This window comes from Pogoniulus pusillus, chromosome 11, assembly GCF_015220805.1.
Source record: "Pogoniulus pusillus isolate bPogPus1 chromosome 11, bPogPus1.pri, whole genome shotgun sequence".
NCBI classification, from domain to species: Eukaryota; Metazoa; Chordata; class Aves; order Piciformes; family Lybiidae; genus Pogoniulus; species Pogoniulus pusillus.
Genome location: NC_087274.1, coordinates 23266259 through 23279126, shown reverse-complemented (window position 1 = coordinate 23279126; position 12868 = coordinate 23266259). Strand labels below are relative to the sequence as shown.

General features: G+C 39.3%; 1 protein-coding gene across 1 annotated transcript in view; it reads left to right on the top strand.

Annotated features, from left to right (window-relative positions):
* Positions 1-1831: 1831 nt before the first annotated feature.
* The window catches only part of STX18 (syntaxin 18), a 46559-nt gene continuing 35522 nt past the window's right edge, over positions 1832-12868 (top strand). The window contains exon 1 of the mRNA XM_064151458.1: positions 1832-2377. Coding sequence (XP_064007528.1) covers positions 2216-2377 — 162 coding nt within the window. The 5' untranslated portion in view covers positions 1832-2215. The remainder of the gene's footprint in view (positions 2378-12868) is intronic.

Below are 12868 nucleotides of genomic sequence, written 5' to 3'. Positions count from 1 at the left end.
TGCACAAAAAAAAAAAAAAAAAAAAAAAAAAAAAAAAAAAAAAAAAAAAAAAAAAAAAAAATCAATCATCATTTGCAAACTCTTAATTTCTCCTCAGACACAACTGAGTGTATAGTGCATGCTTTCTTGCAAACTTACCTGCATTGCCTGTGGTGGGACTGTAGTTCTTTGTATGTGTTTTGGAATTTTACTCCAAATCTTATATTTCAAGGTTAGTGTTTTTAGCAGTTGCAGGAAGTTCCATCATGTGCTATTGAAACCTATCTTCTCCAAAGCAAGCTTTCAGCTTTCAAAACAAGATGGCTATGGAAGTGCAATTAATGACCGAGCAGACGCAGTTACTGTATACAGGAAGCTAGGATCAAGTTCAAATGAAAACTCTGGGCAGCAGTTCTTAGCAACTGATTTTAAAGTTGTGATCTTCAAAGCTTTCTATTTATCTCTACAGCAGAGGCCCTGGGTATTATATACCTAATGAATTAGATCACTTGAGCAACCTCCTTTCACATTAAAAAGGTAGTTCAACTTTTTCCTTTCCCAGATTAACTCTTTGCCCATTTCTGACAGATGAGATCAGATCTATGGAATTTTAATACTGTGTTTCTTTTGAAATGTGCTTCTGTCTATTTCCTTGTCTATTTCCAAATGGAAGCTTTGCTAAAGAATCTTTATACTGAATTGGTTTAATCTTGAAAGAGCAAAGCCATGTGGCTTGAGATGCAAGAAAATACTACTGGCATTCCTGGAGTGAAAAGTTTCATCTCCTTTGTTGTCCACTTTTATAATGTGTTTTCATGGTAAATCCAGCACCGAGGACAGGGACTTAAACCAGCCCATTCCCCTCCTTAGAACCACATTCCTACCACAGTAAAACCACAATCTAAAATAGAACGATAATAACAAAGTATGAATGAATACTAATCGCAATACAACTATGAGGCAACCACTAATTTATAGCTGAGCTGATGAGAACTGAACTTAAAGCAGAGTACTAATCAGCAAGGGAAGAAAGCCTGATACTCTGGAGCAGATAGGCAAAATAGTTGTGGCTGATTAAGTCCCATTCCACTGGGGACAGATAGAATTCTGAATTTGTCATCTTTGGAGATTGTCTCAGGGAACATGCTTTAGGCCAGTAAGAGCACAGTTAAAAACTCTACTGTGTCTGCTGTGTCCCATCATATTATATAACACACACATTTATGTGTGTGTGTGTGTGTGTACTTATCTGGTAAAAAATGTTCTCCTCTGTGCCACACAATTTCCCATAGTGTACTGCACAGACCATGACAATAAATCTGCCTCAGAAACAAAAGTTATTTCACAGAGCAGAATCCATCAGTCACAGAGCTGATTGCATGTAACTGTACATCACTGTACAGCTGATCACTGTAACTGACTGCACGGTGTATCTTCTAGGCACTGGTGTGATACTGTCCTCTTGTTGGATGGCAGCAGGCAGGAGCACCTCAGAGGATAGCTTCCCTGAAACATTTGGGTGAGGTGCTTAGGGACATGGTTTAACATTTACATACAGGGAGATTTTAGGTTCTGGTTGGATTTGATGATCTTAAGGTCTTTTCCAACCAGGTGATTCTATGATTCTCTGATTCCTGGTGGTGAACTCAGTGTCCCAGGCGTAACAATCCTGCTCCACCTATATGGTTCAGGGGCATGTAATGAGGGGATGGGTATACGCGTGTGACCACTTCCGAGGGAATCTCATTCCAGCGCCAATCCCAGATCCCAGTGCAGACTGATAACGTGCATTAATGGTCTGCAATTAACCTGCCTTCCCGTGGTTACAAGCTCAGCCTCAGGAGCTGGCGTCTCACAGCACCGCCTGCTGACACCTGCCACCAGGCCGTATCGCGGGTGCTCGGGACCCCGACCTCTCGTTGGAACTTCTACTTCACAACCGTACTATGGGATAGGAGTGGGGCAGCAGCCAGGAGCAGGGGGTACCGCGAACAGCCCTGCCCAGCGCTCCCTCCTCGGGGATGGGCTGAGGCGGCAGGAGGCAAACGCTTCCCCCAGCTTCCAGCTCCGGCCACCCGCAGCGCCCGGGCCCGGGCTCGCTCCGCGAAACGCCAGGCCCCGCTGCAGGGCGGCAGCAGCGGATTAAACCAGAGCGGAACGCGGCAAGCGGGGCCGCGTTGCGCAGGGAAGAGTGTGCGGTGCACCGGCGCCGGCCGGCGGAGAGGGGCGGGCTGCCATGGCGGTGGACATCACCCTGCTCTTCAAGGCCAGCGTGAAGACGGTGAAGACCCGAAACAAGGCGCTGGGGGTAGCGGCTGGGGACACCGCCAGAGATGAGCTGCTCAAGCGAAGCGCCGCCCGCTCCAAGAGCGACTTCACCAGCCGAGCCCGAGAAGTGGTGAGTGCGGCGGTGAGCGCGCAGGCCCCGGGGCGAGGACGAGAGGCAGCCTGGCCTGCAGGCGGCCTGCGCTGGACGGTGCCGCGGCGGCGGCTTCGCCTGAGTGCCGCCGCGGGCAGCCCGCCCCCGTTCCCCCCGCCTCGGAGCTTTCCCTGGGGGCCCTGGGCGAGCGGGCCGGCCCCGGAATCGCCCGCAAACAGCGCCGGGGCAGCTCTTTCCCACACGGGTGTGGGCTGGAAGGGCGGGAGCGCAGCGTGAGAGCCGGGATCCCGGCGGCTGATGTGGCGGCTCGGAGCCCGCCTGTCGCCCGCGTTTCCCCCGGCGCGGCTCCTCCCGGGCGGGGGCCCACAGGGCCGTCCCGGGGGTCTCTGCTGGCTGCGGCCCTTTGCTGTGAGGGTTGACACTTCTGATCGTGCAAAACGCCGCAGTCCTGCGCGCCTTCGCACGAGTATTTCCTGACGCCAGTTGCCACGTAAGAGAACTGACATAGCATGTGTGAGAGTTTGTCACGTTGCACCGTATATGGTGGCTTTAGTTTTGGTGCTTTACCCTGTCACACAGCATTTAAGACTGCGTTGATAACAAAGATGGTGTGGTTGTGGTGTTACTTGTAGAGAGTGCTGACGACATTATTAAACTGTGACAGAACTGATTGATTTGGCTGTGGATGCTCTCCCAAACCAAGTGTTAGGGCCATGAACTTATTTTCTTTGCCCCAGCAGTGACCATCACTGTTCCATGCAGTTTGGGTATTTTTTGTCTGCAGCTGCATTGTACAGCAGAGTTGTCTGATACGTTATGGGAAATGACTGATGTTGTATATATGGTGAATGATTTTGCATCTCTCCACCAGTTCACCAGTTACACGTTGGCTAGGACTGGGTAAGAAATGATTGAGGGATTCCCTGCAAGACAAAACTGTAGGCCCAGTTTATGTGGCACTTGCTCATAGCTTAACCATACTCAAACTTGCAGGTTTGGATAGTTGGATGTTAAAGGATTGTCAGTTTGGGGAGTTGCTTGGCACTTGAGCTTCAGTTTTAGGCCAATCTTAGGAAAACTGTTTAAGCTTTTCCTGGATTTTTTGTGTGGGTGGTGGTGGTGTTGTTTGGTTTGTTTGTCTGTTTTTCATGACAGACATGGACCATGGGGAATATCATCTGTCAAATATCCTTGCTTCTTAGTTATTTGAAAATCTCGAAGGAATGAAAACTTTTTATCCCAGCTAACTGTGCAATGTATATTGGAGAAATGGAATCAGGACAGATACAGCCTATGAAAAGAAATAAAGATACTTTAGTGGTCAACCAGAATGTCATGGTGGGCTTTATTACAGCTATGAATGACATTTTGTGTTTGTTAGTGAGATGCTTTTCTGTAAAGTTTTGTAAAGAGCTAAAAGCTGAAGTGCTGGAGCGTGAGTTCTTCAAAAACAATACCAAACATATCTGAAAACACATCCTGGAGAATGGAAAATTTGGAAGGTTAAATGTTTCTAAGTCTTTAAATGCCAAATTTCAGAATGATCAAATGTCTGTGTTTGAAGCTGTTGAACACATAAGGATGCCAGATTCATGGGGCTACAACATCTGTTATTCATATAACCTCTGTGTATGGATTCTGTAGGATGATTAACTGATTCTTCAAAAATTTGCTGTGATAGGCCAATATTCACATCAAAAATATGTAATGAGGAGGAAAAATCTCCACATAAAACTTGTCTACAAAACTAGTTCTTCTGAAAGCCAGAACAAATTATATTGCATATAAATTTCGAGCAAACTTTTTAGCTACAAGGCCACCTGACTTTCATAGTACACTCCTCTTGTTACACATGGGTTAGTGGCAAGCTTTTTTGCCTGTTGTTTTTGTGGCTTTTTGTTTGCTTTTATGTGCTGTGGGTAAAACCACTTTTCATTCATAGCTGCATTAAGTCCAACATATCTCATTGTTTGGATGCAGCTCGTGGGATATTTCAAAAGACCACTGCTACTAGAAGAGATTGAGGGATGGAGTTTTGTCCTTGCTGTCAAACATAGGATCTTTGTTTGCATCTTTGAACAGTTTGTTATTTAATAAGAGAATTCATGGAGGACAGAAGAGAGATGGGAGTGTTTCTACATGGTGTTTGCACTGGCTTAATCTTTGACATTGTCAATGCATTAATAAGGCCTGAAAATGAGTGGGGAATAAGCAAACTAGTGTCTGGGTCCCCAAATTAATCATAGGACCACCTTGAATGGCATGACATAATTACTAGCATAGCACAGTTAAGAGTGAGCATTTTTAAACATATATACTTTATGGTCCCTTTCAGACTATTTGAGATTGTTTGTAGAGGTACCAAGAATAAAAACTGGCTACCAAAATTGTTTAATGGGTTTGGTTACAGAATATGATCAGTAGTCAGCCAGTACATGGTGCTGTTAGAGAAAGACAAGTCTGCACCTGGCTAGAAAATTTCTAGGGGTTTACAAAAGAAAAAAACAAACAACCAGAATTAAAAAATGTTACTGAGTGGTTAGATCTAGACTTCAAATAAAGAGTTCCTCATGTTCAATACCACTTTAGTATAAGAAACAAGACTTAGCTTGCAGGCTGGAAGGTCCACAGGTTCTTTCACTGCTGACTTTCAGATATATAGTAGTTTCTGTGATAGGGAGGTACCAGTCTGCTGATGCAGAAAGTGACACCATCCCTGTCCTAAAAGTAAAAGCTATATGAAAATAAAAACGCCAAGTATTAAATGTTTTATTGGAATATGACTATAATTATTGTGGTATTGGTTCTGAGTTGGGTTCAATTTGGTGTCTTCAGAACGTATCAAATAATAGCCAAGCTTCTTAAAGTACTAAGAAGTATCCCAAATAATGAAATAGCCAGTGTGCTATAGTAAACTTTTTAAAGGATGGGACATGCATATACCAGGTCTAGAGTGAGCCTGAATGGAGTTTAATTCTGAAAAATTCTGTATGTAAGAGTGGCACCATTAAATTTCCATGGAAGAACACAGACAGTGCATCAAAGACCACGTGGCCTGAATATGACTGAATAGCTGATGTGAACCAGTGCTGTAAGGGATATGGCCAGAAATGGTTGAAGTGGTTGCTTTAATGGTTTTGGTTTTGTACTCAAAAAATTCTGATTTACTAAGATTGGTTCATGCAATTGATTTGACTCTACTGGCTACATAAAAATAACCCCCATGAGAGAATATTTGGATGCAAAGGGAAATATATACAGCTTGTGTTATAGTCAGTTATAGTCTTCATTAGAAATTAATGGCTATGCCAAAGTTTGAATGGCAAGTGATATTTCAGTTTACTTCAGTTTTAATGAGAGGTAAATTCTAATAAATTACACCCATAGCTGAAGTAATTGGAATTCTGATTTCTTCCATGTACAGTTAATGAACAGCCGCTTTTCTTCAAAGTTCAGTAGGAGTGCTGCAGTTTGTACTTGTTTACATGCACATGGTTTGCCCTTCCCTTTTCTAGGCAGGAAAAATGATTCCAAAATATACATGTCAAGTGAGGAGTTGGTGTTCTGTTTTGTAATATTTCAATTTATCTCTTCTTCAAACTGTAGTTAATGTTAGATTTTTATCATGAGCATCATCCTTTTTAGAGAAGAAATTTAGCCTTAGAAATGGAAGAGAAAGATGTTGGTAGTTTTAAATAGTAGAGGAGAAATATATAAAAAGGTGGCTATTTAAGAGGAAAGATTGGTGGTGTGGTTTGTTGTTTTGTTTTTGGCTGGGTTTTTTTTCCTAAGAGAAATTAGATGCTGACCTTGCTTAATGTAATAGGAATTGTTTCTGAATATAGTTCAGCAGCAGGAATGATAATTGGCTTGGGAGACAACTTTCTGTAGTTGGCTATCAGTTTTGTTTTGACTAACTGCACCTCATGTGGCACTGTGGAGTCCACAAGTACCTAAGGCTGCAGTTCCCATTTTAAGGACTTATATTTCATCCTCACCATATCCCTTTCCAGCTTGGTTCTGGGAGTTTCTTCCCTGACTTAGAGTTGTTGGAGGAACTGTTTTACCGTATAGATGGTCACTACACATTCTTTCCTGATTGTGGTTATCCATTAAACTGGCACCTCCTGTGAATTATTATTTGTTGCCTTTTCTGTGTCATTTAACAAACAGTTTTTGAGTCATCATATGTCAATTGCTTTGAACTCTGGAGTGTATTGAAGTATAAATAAAGTGGAGAGCTATAGTCATTGAGGATGCTAGCTGTGCTTCACACCTTTGATCAGCAGGAAAGTTTCGATTCTCTTCATCTCAGGGAACAGCTATTTCAAAGCATAAAGAGTGCAACTTCTCACAAAGATCAGTTACAAATCTTTGCTTTCAACGAATAGTACTGATGCTTGTGTTTTTGATAACTAAAATTCGGTTATTGCAATAATGCTGGGATGATTTCTAGTGACTCCTAGTAATGAGTGGATTGTATGTTTCACCGTAGACACAAGGGTATAATTTTTCAGTGGAGGATTATGCTCTCTTTGCAATGTCACACTGCTGTGCTTGGAAATCTTTTTCAGACTGGCAAGTATTAAAACCTTGTGTGATAGCTTCAACAGTGAAAGCAATTAAAGGGTGAAATGTAGAGGTGTGAATCATTTCCAGCAATTTTGGGAGAACGTTCTTTAGCATTGAAAATACTCCAAAGTAATATAATTGCATAGAATTGTAAATGATGAATACTTTCTTGAAAAAATGTAGAATTCCTGACTGCAGGGTGGTATGTCAAAACTTTGTCTGCCAAAATTACATTTTATAGTGACAAGGAATCAGATTTGAATTGTGTGTGTTTGTCCCTTTTTACCATTCTGCTTCTGCCCTCCTTTTTTAGGGAGCATAGTGAGGACAGTAGAAAAGCTGATGTACTGCATCTGCTGTACTTTAAATCCATTCCATTTCCATAGGTATTGCCCCGCATTTGAGAAACAAACAAGCAAAACAAAACCCAGATACAGTTAAATGCCCGATCACTGGAGGTGTTTAAGGCCAGGCTGGATGAGGCTGTGGCCAGCCTGATCTAGGGTAGGATGTCCCTGCCCATGGCAGGGGAGTTGGAACTAGATGATCCTTGTGGTCCCTTCCAACTCTGACTGATTCTGTGATTCTATGAAATGTAGTCCAGCTTCCTTTCAATCTTTGACTTTCCACTATTAATAGTTTGCTTGATGTTTCCCACTGAATATTTCCTTTTCTGGTTGACATTTAAAACAGTTTTGAGCGTGGTTGTAATCTCACTGATTCTAAATTGAATACTTGATTCTAAATTGAGTATTTCATTTCTGTAGTACAAATGCAACTGTCTGGTGTTTCCTACCTCTCCTTATCTCATTTGGATAGCAAGTATGAAGTGATTTTTCAAGTGAATGTTCAGTGGGGTTTATGAGATTATGTGGGAATATCCATCAGCTCTTAATGTTATCTTAGTCTGAGATTGAAAATAAGAGAAGAGGTCTTGGTTTGACTCAGTTTATTGGAGCTCTAATGTGGAATCGTTTTTTAGTGTTCTAATTAAGATCATAATGTGATCACTCAATGATTTTTTTTAATGTATTAAAAAAAAAGTCCTCAGATGTTCACTACAGGTGAAAGTAAAGTATCTCTACATTTAGAAGATCAGAAATAATCTTGCCTGTGGGAGTTTCTGGAATAAAATACACACTTGAGCTGAGAACCAGAGCACTGCGTTATATGGAAGTTCCACACAGCAGTGTGTGTCAGGCAGTGCAGATTAGCTGAAGTTCTCAGTGTCCAGAGAAAGGGATATGAAAACAGCTGTGTGTTGTAATCAAGGTGTTGTACAGAGTATTGGTAGTTTGGGGAGAAAAACATACTTTTGTAGTTCTAGTTGTTCTACAAGTATAAAGATACAGGCATTATTACATTATGGATTTTTTTTCTTGCCTATTTCAGGTGGTTTGAGTGTTCTCGCAAAGTAGAAACCACTTTGAATTCCCAGGCCTTTTGAGATTTCTTTCTTAAAGAAATTCTAGCTTTCCTTTGAGAATTATTGACTTGAGTCTCATTTTTTTTTTTGCTCCTACCCTATCTCCAGTTTAACAAGTTTTTTTTTCTTTTCCCCTTTTGGTTTTAATCTTACTATTCCCTGGGAAAGAAGCAAAACTCTGTTTGAGCTGCAGAGGAACATGCTGCTTGCTCTTGTGACACTTGATGTATACCATAAGGCATATTATATATAGTATTTGTTTTTTTTTTATATCTACTTTGCTTTTAATAAAAAGAAATGCTGATAGTGAACCAACATGTGAAAGACAAACATGTAATGGTGATGAAAACCATTAGTAGGGAAACAAATATTTATTGAAAATAAAAACCATGTCTAAAGGCTCTAATGCTGACTTTTGGAAACACTATCATGTTATGGCATTTACAATATTGTATGTTCCATACAGTAGATATTGTTTAAAATTGCTTGGGAACTGGAGCTTGCAATCGTGAGCTTGGAATGTCCTGCAGATAATTAAGTTGTGGTCAGGCTTTAGAAAAATAAAAAGTTCTCGAACTATGATTTTATAAACATGCTACAATAACATTTCTTTATATTTAACAGTTTCTTATAGAAAGTTGATACTCTCACGAGGCATTGACTAAAGGTAAAACATCAAGAAAGAAAAAATACTAAATTAAAACTTCACTTAGGATGTTGACAGTTGACTTGTAATATTAAACAGATGTGTGTGTTCTTGAGATATTCTTCTTTCAGAACCTTGTTGCATACTCATTCCCAAGTGACAGCTACAAATTTTTGATTAATTTAAAACTCTCCTTTCTTCAGTTGTCTTTGTTATGGATACTTTCTGTGGGTCGGTTCAGCTGGACAGGGTGCTGCATACTGTAGTTTCTGCTGTGGTATTCAAGGGCAAGTGTTTATTTCTGTAGGCTTAAATTGAGGCATGGCTTATTCAACTGTATGGAAAAATTATTGCATATATGCAAAGTTTCCTGATTGTGATACTGCCTTTATTGTATGTGTGAGTAGGGGATTTATCAGTCTGGATTGTAGACACGATAGGGCACAATTGATCTCTTTGGCTCCCAGTAAATACTGCACAGAGAGTACGCAAATGAAAGGGAAGATGTATAGCACCAAAAAGGACTAAATGTTCTGACCAGTTCTGATACCAAGCTTTTTTGGAAATATGGTGGTGGAATGTTGTTCTGGTTTTGATAGAAAAGAGCTACAAAAGTGTTCTGAAATCTGAAAACCAATTTTTCAGAGTTGAGTTTATTTTGTTAGGGGAGATGACCTAGTCTATAGGTCTTGCAGAAAAGCAAACACAGTGCTGAGAACAATACACATCATTTTTGGTGTGATTCTGCTGGTCCTTGATTTAGTGGATTCTGCATTAATTGAAATTTCACAATCAGGTGCTTATGTTGTAAAATGTACACAGTACTCAACTAGTAATGCAGGAGTTAATGTACAGGAGTGGCTCAGGAATTCCTTTTTACATGTGGGACACTAGGTCATACCAAAGCAAAGAACTGGATACTGGATTTCCAAATCCCAGCCTACTGTTTCAATGACCTATGACTCTGATCAGTCTGACCTTAGACTGTATGAATATATGAATGTTCTGTCTTCATTTTAAATAATAAATGAACTTACAAGAAAATGTGTTAAAATTATCTCTAAAATAAAATACTCCTCTAGGTATTTACAAGGTGCTGAAGACAGTTCTTTGTGGTTGGTTTGTTTGGGTTTTGTTTTGTTTTGTTTTTTCATAGACTGGAGGAGTCATTAACCAATGCTAGGTATGCATTGATTTAAGTATTACTACGCTGCTGTAGTCTGCATACTCACTGGTTTTATGCAATTGAAACGGACTTCTCCTTTCACTGCTTTTTGAAGAGTTTGTCAAGATGATAGAGTGAGGAAGACTACCTTCTTGTAAGCATTCATTTGTTCTATTAATGATGTATCCAGTTCCTAAGTTTTAGTTTATAGTTGAAGGTGTTAAAAGTATAGATGTTAAATACTTCTGAGAGCTCGGACACTGCGTCTTATGTTGTATAATACTATGTAAGGGAATCTTGAGCAAATACAGGGAAATACTTCTTAAAGATGAAGGGGGGAAAAAAGTCAAAGAGTTAATAAGTTGGTCTAACCTGTGGCCTAATATAACTTCTTACATTTATTTTCTTCTGTGTTATGGCATACAGAACGCTGATATTTCACCATTTCTTGACAATTTAGTCTGAAAAATTATGGAGCAGTCTGTGGGTTCACACAACACTTGAAATACTATAATTTAATTTTTGTAGGGAGAATAAGGGGTATGCATTTTCTGAAGGAAGGGTTTTTTAGCTTGTGATGAAGAAGAATCCTTTTCTCTATTACTCTTAAAGACTGATTATTTTATCAAATTCAGCATATACACCCTATGGAAATTCTTATCTCAATGTCATTCCAATTTTATAGAAATACAGTTAAAAAATCTATCAGAGATATAGGAAAGAAGATAATGCAACTATTACATGGAATTTATCTTTTCAGTAAATTTGTGTGTTTGGTTTTGACACTAATAAGAATCAGAAATTCCTTCAAAGACCATTTAAAAAATGTTTATATGTGATTATTATTAATGCTTCTATGTTTTTAAAAGAGCTACTATTACAAGACTCCATCGTTTTCTTGCAGTATTTTGTGGACTGAACTGTTTTAAAACAATTAATTTTGTGTAAATCAATTCTTAAAAATACAGTGGAAGAGTTTCTTCCTTCAGCAAGACCTGTAAGTTGTGCTGGCAATTCTGCAGAGCTTGGTGATGGTAGGCACTGTCTTCTATCAGAGTAGGCACATGGTTAACTCTGTTACTTGCATGCATCTTTCTGATGGAGTTTTGTGGTGGTTGGTTTTGACTTCAGATCTTGTTCCAATTGGGGAAGACTTAAAAATAATATTAGTAAATACATAAAATAAAATGTTAATATGGAAGTTGCATGAGATTACTTGCTGTGCTCTTAGGCCTCTTTCATTAGCACACCTAGAGGCACAAGAAGAGAGCACTAAAATATCTCCTACTGCCCTGATTGCCAGTGCTTACATACTACATCTCCGACAGAACAGCTTTATAGGTATGCAATCATGCAAAGACTGAGGCTGCTGCCAGTAAGGTGATGTTATTGATGAAACACAAGTGTGTGTTGTAAGAAAAAAATGCTTTCTTACTGGAATTTTCTAAGCAAGAAGATTGTTGTAATGCAAACAAACTGAAAATTTTGAATAGCAAGTTCAGAATTAAGTTTCTTACCTCTTCTAAGATTATGAACTTAACTATTATGTTGCTTTCAGATTGTGTGATGTGTGTTTTCTGCTTTAAATTGCTATTATGGTATCTCTGAGAGCCCCTAACTGAGGTCAGAGCTAGATACCCCCTGTGGAACATTTCAACTTTAAACTAAGCAAGATGTTTTAAGATGCAAGATGAAGTCGTGGTTGTACTGAAATAAGCTGCAAAGTTACAGCTAATTTACTTGAAGAAAAGATTTTTGCAAAAAATTCTTAGAATGAAAGCTTAATGCTCATTTTAGGTTGGAAGTGAGAGTAAGGATGAAGGTTCAGATGAGAAGGCTTCTTTTAGTACTCTCTTAAGTTCTTTCTAGGATTTTTCTGTGAAGGTATGTTACCCCGTTTATGTTTGTTTGCTTATTTCCTCACTGGGACTATTCATACATTGTTGAACTGGGTCTTAAAAGGGCACTGTCAGAAACTTGTGACAAATTGGAAGGAATTCTGCTTTAGGACATTTCTAATTTGCGTTATTTATAGTTCCAAAGATGCTCTGTTCCCTAAACCAAGACTTTACAAATGTTTATGCATAAAGGTTGTTAGATAAAGTTTGCAATGTTTCATTGTAGTTTTGAATCTGTATACGAGTTGTAGCAATTAACCTACATGCACGTTTATAATTCTAGAAAATGGACAGCATATTACATTCAAAGACTGGATCTGATAGACCCAAATTGCTTAAAACATCAGTTATTGAAGATGTCCCCCTGGGACTTTGAGAAACCATTTAGCAGATGAAAGTACATTTTGAAAAGTTTGACCTTACAGGCAATCATAAAATGAATCAAAACAGTTCTTTCCTCCCCTGAAATGTACAGAGCCCATCTGTATCTAATCCAGTAATTATAGACTGAGCTCAATTACCTTTTCAAACTTGGAGCAGACTGGAGACTAGGCAGTGAACAAACATTGGGTTTTGTCTAGACCTCAATTGACCACAGTCTAAAACTTGAATTTATATCTCATTTTATTTTTAGCTTCATTTGATAGTTTTTAAAGGATTTATTTTGCTACCTAGTTGCTAGATCGTGAAAGTTCTTTCTGCTTGACCTAGATAAAAACATAGCTATAAACACTCAGTGAAGTTAATAAAATGACACCAAGCCCTAAGACTTTACTGGATAAACTGTTAAAAATGTAAAAAA